The sequence below is a fragment of the Triticum aestivum genome, chromosome 5B, assembly GCF_018294505.1.
Source record: "Triticum aestivum cultivar Chinese Spring chromosome 5B, IWGSC CS RefSeq v2.1, whole genome shotgun sequence".
NCBI lineage: Eukaryota > Viridiplantae > Streptophyta > Magnoliopsida > Poales > Poaceae > Triticum > Triticum aestivum.
Genome location: NC_057807.1, coordinates 523,573,662 through 523,595,675, shown reverse-complemented (window position 1 = coordinate 523,595,675; position 22,014 = coordinate 523,573,662). Strand labels below are relative to the sequence as shown.

Below are 22,014 nucleotides of genomic sequence, written 5' to 3'. Positions count from 1 at the left end.
TGCTTCCCTCTGCGAAGGGCCTATCTTTTACTTTATGTTCTTACTTTATGTTTTTACTTTATACTTGAGTCAAGGTGATCTTCACCTTTCCCCTTTTTCACTTTATCCTTTGGCAAGCTCCTCGTGTTTTGAAAGATCATGATATATATATATCCAATTGGATGTTCGTTAGCATGGACTATTATTGTTGACATCACCTAAAGGTGAATACGTTGGGAGGCAACACAATAAGCCCCTATCTTTCTCAGTGTCCGGCCAAAACTCCATAACCACAAGTATTGCGTGAGTATTAGCAATTGTAGAAGACTATATGATAGTTGAGTATGTGGACTTCCTGAAAAGCTCTATTCTTGACTCTTTGTGATGTTACGGTAAATTGCAATTGCTTCAATGACTGAGATTATAATTTGCTAGCTTTTAATGAAGTTTCTGAACCATACTTGACATTGTGAATTGATTGTTACTTGAGCATAAGAATTCATATGACAAAATCTATATATGTTGCTGTTATAAGAATGATCATGATTCCCTCATGTCCATATTTTATTTTTTTATCGACACCTCTATCTCTAAACATGTGGACATATTTTTCGATTTGGCTTCCGCTTGAGGACAAGCGAGGTCTAAGCTTGGGGAGTTGATACGTCCATTTTGCATCATGCTTTTATAAAAATATTTATTGCATTATGGGCTGTTATTACACATTATATATCAATACTTATGGCTATTCTCTCTTATTTTATAAGGTACACCATGAAGAGGGGGAATGCCGGCAGCTGGAATTTTGGCTGGAAAAGGAGTAACATTGCAAACCTATTCTGCACTGCTCCAAAAGACCTGAAACTCCACGAAACTTATTTTTGGATTTAATAAGAATTATTGAGTGAAAGAAACACCTCAGGGGGGCCACACCCTGGCCAGGAGGGTGGGGGCGCGCCCACCCCTACTGGGTGTGCCCACCTGTCTCTTGGGCCCCCTGGTGGCCCCCCGATGTCCATCTTCTGCTATATGAAGGCTTTTACCCTGGAAAAAAATCATGGGCAAGCTTACGGGATGAAACTCCGCCGCCACGAGGCGGAACCTTGGCGGAACCAATCTAGAGCTCCGGCAAAGCTGTTCTGCCGGGGACACTTCCCTCCGGGAGGGGGAAATCATCACCATCGTCATCACCAACGATCCTCTCATAGGGAGGGGGTCAATCTCCATCAACATCTTCATCAGCACCATCTCCTTCAAACCCTAGTTCATCTTTTCTATCCAATCTTGTATCCAAAACCACAAATTGGTACCTGTGGGTTGCTAGTAGTGTTGATTACTCCTTGTAGTTGATACTTATTGGTTTACTTGGTGGAAGATCATGTATTTAGAACCATAATGCATATTATTACTCCTCTGATTATGAACATGAATATGCTTTGTGAGTAGTTACGTTTGTTCCTGAGGACATGGGTGAAGTCTTGCTATTAGTAGTCATGTGAATTTGGTATTCGTTCGATATTTTGATGATATGTATGTTGTCTTTCCTCTAGTGGTGTTATGTGAACGTCGACTACATTACACTTCACCATTATTGGGCCTAGGGGAAGGCATTGGGAAGTAATAAGTAGATGATGGGTTGCTAGAGTGACAGAAGCTTAAACCCTAGTTTATGTGTTGCTTCGTTAGGGTCTGATTTGGATCCATATGTCTAATGCTATGGTTAGGTTTACCTTAATACTTTTGTTGTAGTTGCGGATGCTTGCAATAGGGGTTAATCATAAGTGGGATGCTTTTCCAAGTAAGGGTAGTACCCAAGCACCAGTCCACCCACATATCAAATTATCAAAGTACCGAACGCGAATCATATGAACGTGATGAAACTAGCTTGACGATAATTCACATGTGTCCTCGGGAGCGCTTTTCTCATTATAAGAAATTGTCCAGGCTTATCCTTTGCTACAAAAAGGATTGGGCCACCTTGCTGCACCTTATTTACTTTTATCGCCGGTTACTCGTTACAATTTATCTTATCACAAAATTATCTATTACTTACAATTTCAGTGCTTGAAGAGAAAACCTTACTGAAAACCACTTATCATTTCCTTCTGATCCTCGTTGGGTTCGACACTCTTACTTATCAAAAGGACTACGATAGGTCCCCTCACTTGTGGGTTATCAGGCGCCTCCCACAAGTCGGCCTCCCCTGTTCCATAAGTGTGGGAGGGGAAGGAGGAGGAGGAGGGAAGGAAGGGGGAGGCCGAATCCCTCCCCTTCCTTCTCTCTTCCACCTTCCACCCCCCCCCCCCAATTCAGCCGACATGGGGGCGCTCTAGCCCCTTCGGGGCTGGTCTGTTCCCCTCCTGGCCCATTAGGCCCATGTAGTATGTCGGGGGTTGCCCAGAACCCCTTCTAGAGAGCCGATACATACTCGGTACCCCCAGAACACTTCCGGTGTCCGAATACTATCGTCCTATATATATATATATATATATATATATATATATATATATATATATATATATATATACCCCTCGACCATTTAGAGACTCCTCATCATGTCCGTGATATCATCCGGGACTCCAAACAACATTTAGTCACCAAATCACAGAACTCATACAATACAAATTAATGTTGAATGCTAAGTGTGCGGACCCTACGGGTTTGAGAACTATGTAGACATGACCGAGACACCTCTCCGGTTAATAACCAATAGCGGAACCTAGATGCTCATATTGGCTCCCACATATTCTACGAAGATCTTTATCGGCCGAACCATAATGACAACATACGTTATCCCTTTGTCATCGGTATGTTACTTGCCCGAGATTCGATCGTCAGTATCTTCATACCTAGTTCAATCTCATTACTGGAAAGTCTCTTTACTCGTTCCGTAATGCATCATAATGCAACTAACTCGTTAGTCACGTTGCTTGCAAGGCTTCTTATGATGTCCATTACCGAGAGGGCCCAGAGATACCTCTCCGATACTCGGAGTGACAAATCCTAATCTTGATCTATGCCAACCCAACAAATACCTTCGTAGACACCTGTAGAGCATCTTTATAATCACCCAGTGACGTTTGATAGCACACAAGGTATTCCTTTGGTATCCGGGAGTTGCATAATCTCATAGTTGGAGGAATATGTATTTGACATGAAGAAAGCAATAGCAATAAAACTGAATGATCATAATGCTAAGCTAACAAATGGGTATTCTCCATCACATCATTCTCCTAATTATGTGATCCCGTTCATCAAATGACAACAAATGTCTATGGTTAGGTAACTTAACCATCCTTGATTAATGAGCTAGTCTAATATAGGCTTACTAGGGACACGTGTTTTGTCTATGTATCCACACATGTATCAAGTTTCCGGTTAATACAATTCTAGCATGAATAATAAACATTTATCATGAAATAAGACAATATAAAATAACAACTTTATTATTGCCTCTAGGGCATATTTCCTTCAGTCTCCCACTTGCACTAGAGTAAATAATCTAATTCACATCGCCACGTGATTTAACACCAGATCACATCTTTATGTGATTAACACCCATAGTTCACATCTCCATGTGACCAACACCCAAAGTGTTTACTAGAGTCAATAATCTAGTACACATCGCTATGTGATTAACACCCAGAGAGTACTAAGGTGTGATCATGTTTTGCTTGTGAGATAGGTTTAGAAAACGGGTCTGCCACATTCAGATCCATATGTATTTTGAAAAATTCTATGTCTGCAATGCTCTGCATGGAGCTACTCTAGCTAATTGCTCCCACATACAATACGTATCTAGATTTAGACTTAGAGTCATCTAGATCAGTGTCAAAGCTTGCATCGATGTAACTCTTTAAGACGTACTCTTTATCACCTTCTTAACCGAGAAACATTTCCTTTGTCCTCTAAGGGTAATTTTGACCGATGTCTAGTGATCTACTCCTGGATCACTATTGTACCCCCTTGCCAAACTCATTGGAAAGGTACACAACAGGTTTGGTACACAACATGACATACTTTATAGAACCTATGGCTAAGGCATAGGGAATGACTTTCATTCTCTCTCTATCTTCTGCCGTGGTTGGGTTTTGAGTCTTACTCAACTTTACACCTTGTAACACTGGCTAGAACCCTTTCTTTGGATAATACATTTTGAACTTCTTCAAAACTTTATCAAGGTATGTGCTTTGTGAAAGTCCTATTAAGCGTCTTGATATATCCCTATAGATCTTGATGCAATATGTAAGTAGCTTCACCGAGGTCTTTCATTGAAAAAATCTTATTCAAATATCCTTTTATGCTATCCATAAATTCTATATCATTTCCAATCAACAATATGTCATCCAAATATTATATCAGAAATGCTACAGAGCTCCCACTCACTTTCTTGTAAATACAGGCTTCACCATAAGTCTGTATAAAACCATTTGCTTTGATCACCTTATCAAAGTGTATATTCCAACTCCGAGATGCTTGCACCAGTCCATAGATGGATAGCTGGAGCTCACACACTTTGTTAGCGCCTTTAGGATTGACAAAAACTTCTGGTTGCATCGTATAGAACTCCTCTTTAATATCCATTAAGGAATGCAGTTTTTTACATCCATTTGCCAGATTTTATAATCATAAAATGTGGCAATTGCTAACATGATTCGGACAGACTTAAGCATCGCTACGGGTGAGAAAAAAGTCTCATCATAGTCAACTCCTTGAACTTTGTCTAAAACCTTTTGCGACAAGTCGAGCTTTGTAGATAGTGACATTACTATGAGCGTCAATCTTCTTCTTGAAGATCCATTTATTCTCAATGGCTTGTCGATCATCGATCAGTCCACCAAAGTCCACACTTTGTTCTCATATATGGATCCTATCTCAGATTTTATGGCCTCAAGCCATTTATCGGAATCTGGGCTCATCAAAGATTCTTCATAGTTCGTAGGTTCGCCATGGTCTAGTAACATGACTTCCAGGACAGGATTACCGTACCACTCTAGTGCGGAACATGCTCCGTTTGACCTATGAGGTCCACTAGTAGCTTGATCTGAAGTTTCATGATCATCATCATTTACCTTCCTCTCTAGTTGGTGTTGGCATCACGGGAGCGGATTTCTCTGATGGTGCTACTTTCCAAATTGAGAGAAGGTACAATTACCTCATCAAGTTCTACTTTCCTCCCACTCACTTCTTTTCAAGAGAAAATCCTTCTCTAGAAATGTTCCATTCTTGGCAACAAAGATCTTGCCTTCGAATCTATGGTGGAAGGTGTACCCAATTGTTTCCCTAGGGTATCCTATGAAGACACACTTCTCCAATTTGGGTTCGAGCTTATCAGGCTGAAGCCTTTTAACATAAGTGTCGCAACCATAAACTTTAAGAAATGATAGCTTAGGTTTATTGCCAAACCAAAGTCCATACGGTGTCGTCTTACGGATTTAGATGGTGCCCTATTTAACATGAATGCAGCTGTCTCTAATGCATAACCCCAAAACATTAGTGGTTAATCTGTAAGAGACATCATAGATTGCACCATATCTAATAAAGTACGGTTACAACATTCGGACACACCATTGCACTGTGGTGTTCCAAGTGGCCTGAGTTGTGAAACTTTTCCACAATTTTTAAATGAATGCCAAACTCGTAACTCAAATATTCGCCCCCGTGATCAGGTCATAGAAAATTTATTTTCTTGTTATGATGATTCTCCATTTCTCTTTGAAATTCATTGAACTTTTCAAATGTTTTCGACTTGTGTTTCATTAAGTAGATATACTAATATCTGCTCAAATCATCTGTGAAGGTCAGAAAATAATGATACCCTCCACGAGCTTCAACAGTCATCGGACCACATACATCAGTATGTATTATTGCCAATAAGTCATTGGCTCGCTCCATTATTCTGGACAACGGAGTTTCAGTCATCTTGCCCATGAGGCATGTTTCACAAGTATCAAATGATTCATAATCAAGTGATTCCAAAAGCCCATCAGCATGGAGTTTCTTCATGCGTTTTACACCAATATGGCCCAAACGGTAGTGCCACAAATATGTTGCATTATCGTTATCAACTTTGCACCTTTTGGCCTCAATATTGTGTATATGTGTATTACTACGATCAAGATTCAATAAATCATTGACATTGGGTGTATGACCATATAAGGTTTTATTTATGTAAACAGAATAACAATTATTCTCTAACTTAAATGAATAACCGTATTGAAATAAACATGATCTAGTCATATTCATGCTCAACGCAAACACCAAATAACATTTATTTAGGTTCAACACTAATCCCGAAAGTATAGGGAGTGTGCGGTGATGATTATTTCAATCTTGGAATCACTTCCAACACACATCTTCACTTGACCCTCAACTAGTCTCTGTTCATTCTGCAACTCCTATTTCGAGTTACTAATCATAGCAACTGGACCGGTATCAAATACCCAAGGGTTACTACGAACACTAGTAAGGTACACATCAATAACATTTATATCAAATATACCTTTATCACTTAGCCATCCTTCTTATACGCCAAGTATTTGGGGCAATTCCGCTTCTAGTGACCATTTCCTTTGCAGCAGAAGCACTCAGTTTCAGGCTTAGGTCTAGTTGGGCTTCTTCACGGGAGTGATAACTTACTTGCCATTCTTCCTGAAGTTCCCTTTCTTTCCTTTGCCCTTTTTCTTGAAACTAGTTGTCTTGTTAACCATCAACACTTGATGCTCTTTCTTGATTTCTACCTTTGCCGATTTCAGCATCGCGAAAAGCTCGGGAATCATTTTCTTCATCCCTTGCATATTATAGTTCATCATGAAGTTCTAATAGCTTGGCAATAGTGACTAGAGAACTTTGCCAATCACTATGTTATCTGGAAGATTAACTCCCACTTGATTCAAGCGATTATAGTACCAAGACATTCTGAGCATATGCTCACTAGCTGAGCTATTCTCCTCCATCCTGTAGGCAAAGTACTTGTGAGAGGTCTCATGCCTCTCGACATGGGCATGAGTCTGAAATAGCAATTTCAGTTCTTGGAACATCTCATATGCTCTGCGGCATTCAAAACGTTTTTGAAGTCCCGGTTCTAAGCTGTAAATCATGGTGCACTAAATTATCAAGTAGTCATCATATCGAGCTGGCCAAATGTTCATAACATCTACATCTGCTCCTGCAAAAGGTCTGTCACCTAGTGGTGCATTAAGGACATAATTCTTCTGTGCAGCAACGAGAGGATAATCCTCAGATCACAGACCCAGTCTGCATCATTGCTACTATCATCTTTCAACTTAGTATTCTCTAGAAACATATCAAAAAACATAGGGGAGCTACAACGCGAGCTATTGATCTACAACATAATTTGCAAATACTATCTGGACTAAGTTCATGATAAATTAAGTTCAATTAACCAAATTACTTAAGAACTCCTACTTAGATAGACATCCCTCAAGTCATCTAAATGATATGTGATCCAAATCAACTAAACCATGTTCGATCATCACATGAGATGGAGTAGTCATCGATGGTGAACATCTCTATGTTGATCATATCTACTATATGATTCATGTTCGACCTTTCATTCTCTAGTGTTCCGAGGCCATGTCTGTACATGCTAGGCTCGTCAAGTTTAACCCGAGTATTCCGCATGCGCAAAACTGGCTTGCACCCGTTGTATGTGAACGTAGAGCCTATCACACCCGATCATCACGTGGTGTCTCAGCATGAAGAACTTTCGCAACGGTGCATACTCGGGGGCAACACTTATACTTTGAATTTAGTTAAGGGGTCATCTTATAATGCTACCGCCGTACTAAGCAAAATAAGATGCATAACGATAAACATCACATGAAATTAAAATACGTGACATGATATGACCATCATCATCTTGTGCTTTAGATCTCCATCTCCAAAGTAACGTCATTATTTCCATCGTCACCGGCTCGACACCTTGATCTCTATCGTAGTGTCGTGGTCGTCGCACCAACTATTTCTTCTACAACTATCGCTACCGCTTAGTGATAAAGTAAATCAATTACATGGCGTTTACATTTCATACAATAAAGCGACAACCACAAGGCTCCTGCCAGTTGCCGATAACTTCTACAAAACATGATCATCTCATACAACAACGTATATCACATCATGTCTTGACCATATCACATCACAACATGCCCTGCAAAAACAAGTTAGACGTCCTCTACTTTGTTGTTGCAAGTTTTACGTGGCTGCTATCGGCTTCTAGCAAGAACCGTTCTTACCTACGGCACAAAACCACAATGGTGATTTATCAAGTTTGCTGTTTTAACCTTCAACAAGTATCGGCCGCAGTCAAATTTGATTCAACTAAAGTTGGAGAAACAGACACCCGCCAGCCACCTTTATGCAAAACTAGTTGCATGTCTATCGATGGAACCAGTCTCGTGAACGTGGTCATGTAAGGTTGGTCCGGGCCGCTTCATCCAACAATACCGCCAAATGAAAATAAGACATTGGTGGTAAGTAGTATGATGATCACCGCCCACAACTCTTTGTGTTCTACTCGTGCATATCATCTACACATAGACCTGGCTCGGATTCCACTGTAGGGAAAGTGGAAGCGTTTGTAAACGCGGTTGATGTAGTCGAACTTCTTGTTCCGACCGATCAAGCACCGAACGTACGTCATCTCCGAGTTCTACACACGTTAAGCTCAATGACGTCCCTCGAACTCTTGATCCAACAGAGTATGGAGGGACAGTTGCATTAGCACGACGGCGTGGTGGCGATGATCGTGAAGTGATTCGTGCAGGGCTTCACCTCGTGAATATGACCAGAGGCGTAAATTGTGGAGATGGGCGCCGCACACGACTAGGAATCAATATTGTGTGTTCTAGCAGTGCCCCCTTCATATATATAGGTGGGAGAGGGAGAGGGGCAGCAAGGGGCGCCCCAAGTAGAAGTAATCCTACTTGGGCGCCTCCCACAAGTCGGCCTCCCCCCTTCCATAAGTGTTGGAGGGGGAAGGAAGGAGGAGGGGAGGGAAGGAAGGGGGAGGCCGAATCCATCTCCTTCCTTCTCTCTTCCACCCTTTCATCCCCCCCCCCCCAATTCGGCCTACATGGGGCACACCAGCCCCTTAGGGGCTGGTCTATTCCTCTCTTAGCCCATTAGGCCCATGTAGTTTGTCGGGGGTTGCCCGGAAACCCTACCGGTGACCTGATATGTACCCGGTACCCCCAGAACACTTCTGGTGTCTGAATACTATCGTCCGATATATGAATATTTACCTCTCGACCATTTTGAGACTCCTCGTCATGTCCGTGATCTCATCTGGGACTCCGAACAACATTCGCTCACCAAATCACATAAATCATATAATACAAATCATCATTGAACGTTAAGTGTGCGGACCCTATGGGTTCGAGAACTATGTAGACATGATCGAGACACCTCTCCGGTCAATAACTGATACGTCTCCAATGTACCTATAATTTATGAAGTATTCATGTTGTTACATTATCATTCTTGGATGTTTTACAATCATTTTATAGCAACTTCATATCATTTTTTGGGACTAACCTATTGACCCAGTGCCCAATCCCAGTTGCTGTTTTTCGCTTGTTTTTTACATCGCGGGAAATCTATATCAAACGGAGTCCAAACACCACGAAACTTTTTGTGGATTTTTTATGGACCAAAGGAAATCCATTGGGCCAGAGCGACACCTTGGGGGTGCCACGAGGGGGGCACAACCCACCAGGGTGCGCCTTGGCCCCAGGCACGCCCAGTGGGTTGTGCCCACCTCGATCGCCTCCCGCACCCCCTCTTTGCCCTATAAATTCTCAAGTATTACGAAAACCCTCACGGAGAACCTAGATCGGAAGTTCCGCCGCCACAAGCCTTTGTAGTCACCGAAAACCAAGCGGGAACCCATTCTGGCACCCTGCCGGAGGGGGAGATCATCACCGGTGGCCATCTTCATCATCCTGGAGGCCACCACGATGAGGAGGGAGTAGTCCACCCTCGGGGCTGAGGGTTTGTACCAGTAGCTATGTGTTTAATCTCTCTCGCGCGCGATCTCGAGATTTCACGATCTTGATATATCATGGGCTTTGTTAACATAGGTGGATCATATGATGTTTCTCCCCTCTCTACTCTTGTTGTGATGAATTGAATCTTTACCCTTTGAAGTTTTGTCATGTCGGATTGAATGTTCACATTTGAGAACACATGATGTATGTCATGCGGTATGAATACTTGAGGTGACAATGGCGTATCATATTGATTCACTTGATGTATGTTATGTCACTCAACTTACGGATTCCCGTGGTGACATTGGGGTAATCTATGCATAGGGGTTGATGCACGTTTTTATTATCTTTTCTCCGAGAGAAACTTTGGGGTTTCCTTGTAGTTCATTGTGTGGATTGAATATTATGATCATGAAGTTGTTTGATGCATATCGTAGAATTAACTCACGGATACTTGGTGTGACATTGGAGTATCTAGGTGACATTAGAGTTGGTTGATGTGTGTCATATGGTGTTATGTTAGTACGAACTCTTGGTTAGATTGATCAGAAAGAATAACTTTGTGTTATTTTAGTACGAACCTAGGATAGATTGATCGAAAAGAATAGCTTTAAGGTGGTTTCATACCCTACAAACAATTTCTATCTTTTGTTCTCCACTAATAGGAACTCAAGAGTGATTCTTTATTGCACTTTGAGGGATAATCATATGATCCAACTATGTTAGCATCGTCGAGAGATTGCACTAGTGACAGTATGCACCGTAGGCCTTGTTTTCCATCATTGCAATACCGTTTTTGCTCCATTTTACTACTTACTACCTTGCTGTTTTTTTATTGTTCGCACTACAAAAACTCATATCTACTATCCATAGTACACTTTTATCACCATCTCTTCGCCGAACTAGTGCACCTATACATTTTTCCATTGTATCGGGTGTGTTGGGGACACAAGAGATTTCTTGTATTTGATGGTAGGGTTGCTTGAGAGAGACTATCTTCATCCTACGCTTCCCATGGATTGATAAACCTTAGGTCATCCACTTGAAGGAAAATTGTTGTTGTCCTACAAAACTCTGCGCTTGGAGGCCCAACACGAGTCTACAAGAATAAAGTTGCGTAGTAGACATCAATAACCAATAGCGGAACCTGGATGCTCATATTGGCTCCCACATATTCTATGAAGATCTTCATCGGTCGAACCGTAATGACAACATACGTTATTCCCTTTGTCATCGGTATGTTACTTGCCCGAGATTCGGTCATCGGTATCTTCATACCTAGTTCAATCTCGTTACTGGCAAGTCTCTTTACTCGTTCCGTAATGCATCATACTGCAACTAACTCATTAGTCACTTGTTGGAACACACGGCACGCTACACTAGCGCCAAATAAAAATTTCTACCGCGCACCCAAGATCATGCTGCTGGAAATAGATTACGAGATCAGGTTTACCACTAGACGCGCAGTCACCGCAGCGGAAGTAGAGTTGGTGATGCGTGTAGTCGATCTCACAGCCCGTCTCCCCTCTTGATGTTGATCTCATCCGCGAACGGTGATCTCCCACGAACGGCTCCTCGCGGTTCCCTCGAACGGTTCGTCCAAGCACCGCAGATGCGATGCCTCCAAGGTATCCACAAGTACGGGGAGCGGCGTCGAGCGGCGGACTGCTAGGTCCGGTCGCGCGGCATGGGCGTGGGGAGTGACGGCGGCTCTTGAGGTTGGAAAAGGATCAACCCTAAGCGGTGCGCCCACTCCCCTTTATATAGACCTCCGAGGTGGGCTCAACACTTGAGCCCACTTGGAGTCCACATCCATTTTCCACTCGGATCTAATCCGAATGGGTTGCATCCCCTTAAGTGTGCGACCCTATAGGTTCACGTACACATGGACACGACCAGAGTCGATAGTTGGTAGCGGCTCCTAGCAGAATGTGCCAACTCCCATATGTGCATAAAGTCATTTTGACGAACCTTGACAATGTGTCATATGAAACATTCCTTTTGCCTCATGATATTTATTGTCGAGCCCAAGGCGAGTACTTGTCACCCTTGTGGTAGCTCGACCTCTCTTCTCGAAACTGTGATATAGATTCTCAAACTGGGTTAACACTTAACCCAAGTCGCATGGCCATGCTTTCCGAATCTGATCACTCGAGAGGGCCCAGAGAATATCTCTCCATATAGGAGTGGCAAATCCCATCTTGGTCAATCATGTCTCGCGGCATGTCTCACAACTCACCCGAAAGCTACCTTTATAACTACCCAGTTATGGAGTAGCATTTGATAGACCCTAAGTGAGTCGATCCTCATCTCGAGAACATGCGAGGACCTCAGGTCTAGGACATGTCATAAACATTATTCTTGAGACTAACATATGACTATATCTCGCTGCGTCTCAAAGTGGGTCTGTCCGACTCGGTGATCTCCATCCCCGAGTCCATACTATCGGTTTAGCATCTCCATGCACATGACTTGTGAAACATAGTCATCAACCGAGTCGTATACTAGTCGAAGATATGTGTCCGCATAACCTTATCAACTAGGGACCATTAGAACAATCATCATACAATATATAGTTCCACAAACAAGTCACATACTTATTGATACATATCATTGATGATGTTCAAGGACAATACAAAGGACTCATGAATACATATGGAAATATCATCATCACATGATTGCCTCTAGGGCATATCTCCAACATCACTTTGCTTGCAAGGCTTCTTATGATGTGAATTACCGAGAGGGCCCAGAGATACCTCTCTGATACTCGGAGTGACAAATCCTAATCTCGATCTATGCCAACCCAACAAATACCTTTGGAGATACCTATAGAGCATCTTTATAATCACCCAGTTATGTTGTGACGTTTGATAGCACACAAGGTATTCCTCCGGTGTCCAGGAGTTGCATAATCTTATAGTCGGAGGAATATGTATTTGACATGAAGAAAGCAATAGAAAGAAAACTGAACGATCATAATGCTAAGCTAAATAATGGGTCTTGTCCATCACATCATTCTCCTAATGATTTGATCTCGTTCATCAAATGATAACACATGTCTATGGTTAGGAAACTTAACCATCTTTGACTAACGAGCTAGTCTAGTAGAGGCTTACTAGGGACACGATGTTTTGTCTATGTATCCACACATGTATCAAGTTTCCGGTTAATACAATTCTAGCATGAATAATAAACATTTATCATGAAATAAGGAAATATAAAGTAACAACTTTATTATTGCCTCTAGAGCAAATTTCCTTCACCAACCTATTTTGACATTTCCATATCCATTCCGACTTATATATTCATTGTGTGTGTGTTACTTCCCTTAAATATCTTGGAACGGATCTGTTCACAACATACACTGTAACAAATATCTTAATACCCGTGTATACTATGCGATTAGGTGTCCTTGTGGAAACTTATAGAGTATAAATAGAATTGTTGGCAATGATCATGTACCATCATTGTCTTTTTTGAGTGGTCATATGTGTCTCAAAGATAAAAGTGGGTTTAGTTATAAGTTGACAATGTGTCCATGCATGCCATATACTTTATTAAAACAACATGAATTATACTAATGACACCAATTAACATAAAAATAACATGGATTCTACTACTTGTGCGTACACAAGACTTGATGTGCTTGATATCATTTGGTGTATACACGAACCTAATAGATGATTAATCTCCCATATATACTATTTAATGAGATTTTTTTTCAGATCTGACAATCTAGGTTGTTACTCATTATTATTAAGACTTTGGAAAAGCAGTTTACATACAAGAGTTTTAGAACTTAACACAACATCTGCTACAAGAACCAAAAAAAGAAAAATCCACTCGTCGCCATCGCCGCAATAAGTCGCTGGTCCTTCTTGAGCAAATACTACAACCGGAACTCCTCTACCGCTCCATAAGCTACTTGACTCACCATGTCGCTCCTATTGTCAAACACTCGGGCGTTCCTCTCAAGAAATATTTTGTGCATGTCCACAATCAGAATCGCTGCCATCCACCGTTGGTTCCTTCTCGAGAACCGACTTACAGTTGAGTGCCACTAAACCCTAACCGGATCATGCCCCATAGGAGTAACAGACTGAAACCCATACATGGACAACAACCTATGCCAAACCTTTCAATCATTGGAGCACTCCATGAGTAAATGTTTGATATTCTCCCGTTCTTGCTTGCATATGGGATAGGCTACCGGCCTTGGCAAGCCTCTCATTTCCATATGGTTAGCCGTCCTACAGTGGTTGCGAAGTGCAAGCCACATGAACAACTTCTCCTTAAGGCGTGCCACGTTCTTCCACTGAAATTCAGCCAAAAAATAAAGTCTTGTAAGTCGAATCAGCAAAATACTCCCCATTAGCAGTAAGGTGCCACCTAAAGGAATCAAAACCACTAGAGGGGAGGAGCTTCCTGCACTGCCTACCAAAGTTCGAGGAATTCGTCCAGCGCCTAAATTGAAGGAGTCCCCTCAGGTTCAAAGACCAATAGTTCGGGGCAAGGGCTTCCTCCACTGTTCTGGATTTTGCACCACGCGCCCTAGTGAGTAGAAATATATGTTTAGCACTTCTCACCTGAAGCCTATGTCATTTTTTTCGAAAAGGGGGACTCCCCGGCCTCTGCATCAGAACGATGCATACGGCCACTTAAATAAATAAAATAGGTTCAACAATGTCATAGAGTCTTGAAACAAAATAAAGGCGAGCTCACATAGAGCCTCGACGCCAAAACAAGAAAAGGCCATAAAGCCACAACCGGCTGGCAAAATAAAGATAGAAAAACTAATTGCCTATCCTATTACATGACCGCCATCCAAACCGGTTGAAAATATCCCGCGCTACCATCTCCCACCGGACAGATCCAGTAATCAAACGCTCCCTGGCCTCCGTCGGAGTGAGTAAGGACCACATACGATCAGCGCCGTAGCACGGAATACAACCTGCAAAAAATGAATAGTAGTTATTCTGTTAAAAGCCAAATCATTTCTGCAGTTTCAAATTGTCCATAACAATGCACAAACTCCTACATGAAGATGTCTAGCTGTATCGGACTCTATCCCATCCAGCCACGTTCCAAATAACGACCCGACTGAACTCGGAGGAATAATATTAAAGGCAATTTGCACGGTGCGCCATAGAATTCTCGCCAACGGACACTCAAAGAAGAGATGCTTAATGGTCTCATCCTGATCACAAAAACTACACGTAGTAGATCCTGTCCAATTGCGCTTAACCAAGTTGTCCTTTGTTAAAATAACCTGTTTATGGACAAACCACATAAACACTTTAATTTTCAAAGGAACTTTTACTTTCCAAACATGTTTGGAACTAGGAATGACAGTCGAGTTAATAACATCGATGTACATCGACTTAACGGTAAATTGTCCAGACCTAGTAAGTTTTCAACACAACTGATTGGGCTGATGAGCTAGCTGGACTTCCATCAGTCTACGCACCAGATGAAGCCAAGCTTCCCATCTATCACCAACAAGCACCCTCCAAAACTAAATATTAAGGGGAATGGACTGCATAATCGTTGCAACTAGCGCATCACGTCGCTGGACAATACGATACAGGGTTGGGTATTGTAGTGCCAATGGTGTATCACCCAGCCAAGTATCCTCCCAGAACCGTGTATCATTGCCATCACCGACAATAAACTTTGTTCTATTAAAGAAGACTGCCTTAACTCTCATAAGCCCCTTCCAAAACGGCGAATCAGTTGGTCTCACTGTCACATGTGACAAAGTTTTGGAATGCAGATACTTGTTGCGGAGAATCTGCGCCCAAGTTGCGTCCGTCTGAACTGAAAGCTTATACAGCCACTTACTAAGCAAGCATCTGTTCTTGACCTCAAGATTCTCGATACCCAAACCCCCTTGGTCCTTTGGTTGACAAATAACATCCCACTTGGCGAGTCTATACTTTCTCTTGAGTTCATCACTCTGCCAAAAAAATCTTGATCGGTAGAAGTCCAGTCTTTTCCTAACCCCCACTGGAACCTCAAAGAAAGATAGTATGCATATCGGCATACTCGTGAGCACCGAATTAATAAGAATTAACCGGCCTCCATATGACATAAGTTTGCCCTTCCAGCAACTAAGTTTCTTTTCAAACCGATCTTCGATGCATTTCCACTCTATGTTCGTTAGCTTACGATGGTGAATGGGTATACCTAGGTAAGTAAAAGGTAAAGCCCCTAATTCACATACAAAGAATTGCCTATAAGACTCTTGTTCCTCCTTGGCTCTACCAAAGCAGAACAACTCGCTTTTATGAAAGTTAATCTTTAACCTGGCCAATTGTTCAAATAAGCATAACACCAGCTTCATATTTCTCACTTTTGCCAGGTCATGCTCCATAAAGATAATTGTATCATCAGCGTACTGTAGAATGGACACACCCCCATCAACTAGGTTGGGCACCAAGCCACCCACCTGACCGGCCTCCTTTGCCCTACCTATAAGAATTGCCGACATGTCAACCACAATGTTGAACAAAATAGGGGACATTGGATCTCCTTGCCTCAGGCCTTTGTGTGTCTGGAAATAATGCCCTATATCATCATTTACTTTAATTCCAACACTCCCTTTTTGCGTAAAGGATTCTACCTGGCATCGCCAAGCCTCATCAAAACCCTTCATACGCAATGCCTGTTGAAGGAATGGCCATTTGACTTTGTCGTACGCTTTTTCGAAATCCACTTTGAAAACAACCCCATCCAGCTTTTTCGTGTGGATTTCATGGAGCGTTTCATGAAGGACCAGTACCCCCTCAAGGATATTCCTATCCGGCATGAAAGAAATTTGGGTAGGCTGCACAACAACATGCGCGATATGTGTGAGCCTATTGGTCCCGACCTTGGTGAAAATTTTGAAACTAACATTAAGAAGACATATTGGCCTGAATTGCTCAATTCTCAGAGCCTCTGTTTTCTTAGGAAGAAGGGTGATCGTTCCAAAATTGAGCTGAAAAAGATGAAGCTGTCCAGCAAACAGATCATTGAACAAAGGCAACAAATCCCTTTTAATGATATGCCAACATTTCTTATAAAACTCCACTGGAAATCCATCGGGCCCTGTGCCTTGTTATTTTTCATTTGCGAAATGGCCTCCAGCACTTGTTTCTCGGAGAAAGGGGCCGCAAGGATATCATTCTCCACCGCTGTGAGTTGAGGAACATCCTCAACCCTGGACTCATCCAGCTACACACAGTTCTCTTCTGGAGGGCCAAACAGCTGCTTATAGTACTCGGTAATGTACAATTTTAGGTTTTCCTGTCCTACAATTGTACCCTCATCTTGCTCAAGCCGAAAGATCCTCTTCTTTCGATGCTTACCATTAGCGATCATGTGAAAGAATTGAGTGTTCGCGTCCCCCTGGACTACTCGCCGGACCTTGGCCCGCAACGCCCACTTCAACTCTTCTTCCCTAAGAAGTTCTTTCAGCCTCAATTCCGCATCAAGCTTGGCATGAAGCTCCGCGGCCGGCAGCACCGTGGTTTCTGCTTTTACATCCAGGGACTGAATAAGGGAAAGGAGCCTTTCGTTTTCGACCTCATGCCCAAATTTAACTCGCCTGCCAACCCCAATCACACACACGACGGATGCCAAGAATAGATCACGCGCTGCATGAGAAATGATCATTGGGAACCCAACCCAAGCCTTGGACTCCTCTATTTTTTCATCCAACATCGTCTGATACGCAAGGCGTGATTGAGAAGTTGCAAATGGATACCCAAACCTCCGTACTTCTGCGCCACTCAACAGTGCTCCCTTTTGCCTCATCTGAGCCACCCAAAAGGAAACCTTTAAATATTTTTTGAAGACAGTTGAACACCCATGGGGTCGGGTCCAGGGAAAGCATGTGATAAATCACAATAGTAGATATATAGCACGACCTTGATAATAACAAACATGTTGCCGATATACAACAAAGGAGTTTGCCAGGTGCCAAGCCTTCCCACAGATTTGTCAATGAGCGGTTGTAGTTCCGTTTTGGACAGAGGGGAGCAAGAGAGGGGGTGGACCAAATAAGTGCAAGGGAATGGCTTTACATGACAGGGAAAGACGACCGCCAATGCGTGCAAGTTCACTTCGTCACATCGAATCGGGGAGAGAGATTTTATCCATATTTGCTTTGAGTCTTGAACTCTAGCCAAACAGCTTCAGAAGTTCACCATGCACCAGCAATTCCTCTTCTACTAGTTCGTTAAAGAGTGTTGAATCGTCCGTGGAGAAGGACAAGCGGTGATTCACTCCCCAGCGAGCAAGGCTCGCAAATACCTCGGCCTCCTCGGCCTTTGACACAATGGTGTTGAGCACATCCATAATCAAGAGGAAGCGTAGGGGAGAGGCCCCTCCCCCCTCCTCAACACCTAGCATGCCCTATTATTGGACCCGAATGACCATTAATCAATACCTTTGTGCTGGCCGAAGATAAGCATAAAGCAATCCATGAACACCAACGAGGGCTGAAACCTCTTTCCCGCAAAATTTGAATCAAGAATGGCCACGATATTGAGTTGAACTGTCTGGCGATATTCAATTTCAAGAAGAGTGCGCTGGATCTGCGATGGTGCAACGATCTGATCAATCGATTAACCATCATGAAGTTGTCTTGAATTTCTTGACTCTGAATAAACGCACTAGCCACGATACTTAGTGAGAAAATATCTAGTGAGAATCAATTATATATAGAAACCGATGAAAACAAGAAGAAACTATGTTTCAAGGTTTCTAGAAAAAACTAAAAAATACAAGATGTTTAACAAACATGAAAATTTTCAAGGTCAAAATGAAATTAGTTCAGCAGGTTTGAAAAACCAAATTTAACAATAATAGTGATGAGCAAAATAACATCACTTCTCATGCATGAATAACTTGTTTTTTTTTGTCTTCCAAATGAATACTTATGAGTTTGAACTTATAATTCTACATGTCTACAAAACTGGCAATGTTCCTTTGAGACTTTTTGAGAACTTCCAAAGACGATCAATTTCCACAGGATTTTTGTTGTTGTTGTGATTCGGCTGCGCGTACTTTCTCCTACTCATTGCTCGTGATCACAGGGGTCGCATATCAGATGCCACAGCCAGAGAATTCACAATGGGAACAAACCTAGGAGCGTTTAGAGCATTTTTAAATTGATTGGACAAGGGGTAAATAGAAAATGCTATCTTCGTTCCAAGAATTCAGACGACCCTTTGTCCCATCTCATGCAAGGAAACACAAGAAAAGTGGACCGTGATGTCTTGTTCCGTACCTACTGCAAACCAAAAAAGTCGATCATTTTGTACATCTATCACGAGATTTGATTCCCAAGGCTAGGCTACAGTATGCGACAACAGAAGCAACATACGAGGACAGTAGCACAGTACAGAAAAGAACGGAAAACCCGTCCATGATCGACGGGGCTGATCAATCATCTCAAATCAATCACAAATGGAAAAGAAAACAACAACCAAAACACAGCACCGGACGAAGCAAAAGTACATGACATATATACCGTGCATTACGGAAAACAACAAATGCATGTACAGCAAAACTGAAATACATACTTATATACGTGATACGATAGATACACGGAGATAAGCGAGGATAATAGTTGGATGCATGCATGCACGTACGCACGCTGTTGCAGGCGATATGATTAAGCTCAAATCGCTGATTTAATCACCCAATAATCATATGTAGCCGCACGCTAGCCATCTTAGTCCATGGAGTAGCAGCACTGCTTGAAGGCGTCGAGATTGTGCTGGAAGACGGGGACGAAGGCGTCGACGCTGCCGTCGCCGAGGTGGGACGGCACCAGAAACAGCATCCCCTCCGTGGGGAAGTAGGACGGCATGAAGTAGCTCGGGCTGCCGGCGCCGAAGTCCAGCTCGTAGAACGGGAACGTAAGCCAGCTGTCCACCTCCAGGTCCGGGCACAGCACGTCCTTCAGCACCGCCGTCTTCTCCAGCCCCTCCCGCTCCACGGCGCCCGAGCTGGCGAAGTCGACCAGCGACTGGAAGTATGCACCGTCGAGGCGGGCCACCGCGTCGTGGATCGTCTGCGCCGCGTGCTTCAGCGGCCGGCTCAGCAGGTCCCCCACCGTGGTGCGCGGGAACGCCCACAGGACCAGGTTGCCGAAGTACCCCGGTGGGGCTGAAAGGCGCCGCCGCCCGTCCACGGAGATGCGGATGGTGGAGGTCTCCTCGGGGCTGAGCCCACGCGCGCGCGTCATGGTCCGCCACAGGTGCGCGAGCGTTGTCTCAAACCGGCTGAACGGCCTGCCGCGCCCCTCCGAAGCCTTGGCGCGCAGCCCGGCGATGAAGTCCTTGGTGAAGTGCACCTTGTGGATGACCACGTTGTCGGCGCCGTGGTGTCCGCCCTCGCCCTGCTTGGGGTTGCTGGGCGACGGCCGGTAGTACTCGACGCCGCGGTGCTCGAAGTTGACGACTGGCGGGTCGCGCGACCGGAAGAGATCGGGGTGGTTGTGCGGCGGCGGAGTCGGCGACGGGCCGGAGATGTCCAGCCCTCGCGCGGCGCGGCCCCACGCGACGAGGAAGTCGCTGGTGGCATGTCCGTCAGCAACGGCATGGTTGGCCGTGAACCCGACGGCGAGCGAGCCGCAGGCGAAGTGCGTGAGCTGCACCTGCACCACCTCCTCCACGTCGCCCTCCAGGTCCGGGTGGAGCTGCAGCACGACGGGCGACGGCTTGGGCGGTGCGAACTCGACCAGTGTGGCCCCTTCTACCCGCGCCTCCACGAGCCGCGCGCCGTGATCATTGAGCAGCACCCCCGGCGCGCCATCCGGGCCGGCACAGACCTGGCCGGCGAAGAGGCGGTACACGGCCAGCACTTGGGCGAGGCCGCGCTCGATGTCTTCCGTGGAGGGCGCCGGCGCCTGGAAGGCGTAGATGATGGCCATCTGGATGTGGTACGTGATCTTGTCGAACACTGAGGACGGGACGTGCTCCGTGGTGTCCGGCCGCGGCGCGCCCTCGGCGTACCGCGGCTTCACGATCTTGGAGCTCACCACCTTCACCTCCATGATCACCGGCCGGCTAGCTAGCAAGGTAGTTTACTCCTCCTTTGGGTTTTGTTGTTGATGTCCTGAGTGCTCGATCTACAATTCTAGATACCGGCAGTGCACGTAAGATGGAGGAAGAAGGCGATCGAGTGATCGTTGAGGCGCAAGCAGACACTGACACTGCTCTGCTTACATGCCCGGAGTGCGGTTATAAATAGGCAGCGCGGGAACGGGAAGGGGGTAGGTGGTGTGGCCGAGATTGTTGCCTTAGTCGGTGGGCTTGTATGTATGTAACCTGTTGGTGATATTGGCATAACCAATCATGGCATGGGGACGGGGTCCTGTTGTGCGGCGCAGTAGTTTATTTCCGTCGGATCTTGACACGGTAATTAATCAATCGGAGAGTGTCGTGGTCACCGACTAACACATCGACACGGTCAGTTGCGCCGTGTATCTACGTGCAGTGTACAGCTACACATACATTGACGTCTTCCGCAGAACGGGACAACTTTTTTTTTTTTTTTTTTGCGTATGAGAACGGGACAACTTATTGGGAGTATATCCGTAGAGTAAGTGGATATCGGCCAGATCATGTCCTTCGCATGCCATTTCGCCAAGGTTCGCGATCGGATTCCGGTGAGAAATCCGTCGGTACAGATGAACGTGCCACGCCCCGGTGGGGACGGAGTGCATGCATCCGGTCGGCCTGGTGCGGGTAGGGCATCTCGGGCCCAGGCATCCTGGGTCCGCACAGGGATGCGGTGGGGTCGCCCGCCGTGGATGGTGGCCACGTGGATGGAGATCGGGGGATCCATGGCGTGGAGGCTGGTTGCGAGAGGACTACAAAAGTCCCACCCCGAGCGGCTCGCCCCATTCTTGACCTAGAAGCTGCCCTTTCCCATCTTTGGGAGGCGCCACAAAACCCTAGATCGAAGATTTCGTCCTCTTTTCGGTGGTGGGAGGGGAAGATTGGTGGTGACCACAGATCGTTCGCGGAGG

General features: G+C 44.5%; 1 protein-coding gene across 1 annotated transcript; it reads right to left on the bottom strand.

The window, feature by feature from the left end:
* Positions 1 to 19,470: 19,470 nt before the first annotated feature.
* Positions 19,471 to 21,171, bottom strand: LOC123116729 (putrescine hydroxycinnamoyltransferase-like). The gene has a single exon (XM_044537649.1). The coding sequence runs from the start codon at positions 21,034 to 21,036 to the stop codon at positions 19,711 to 19,713; it is 1,326 nt and encodes a 441-aa protein (XP_044393584.1). The 5' UTR covers positions 21,037 to 21,171; the 3' UTR covers positions 19,471 to 19,710.
* Positions 21,172 to 22,014: the final 843 nt, after the last annotated feature.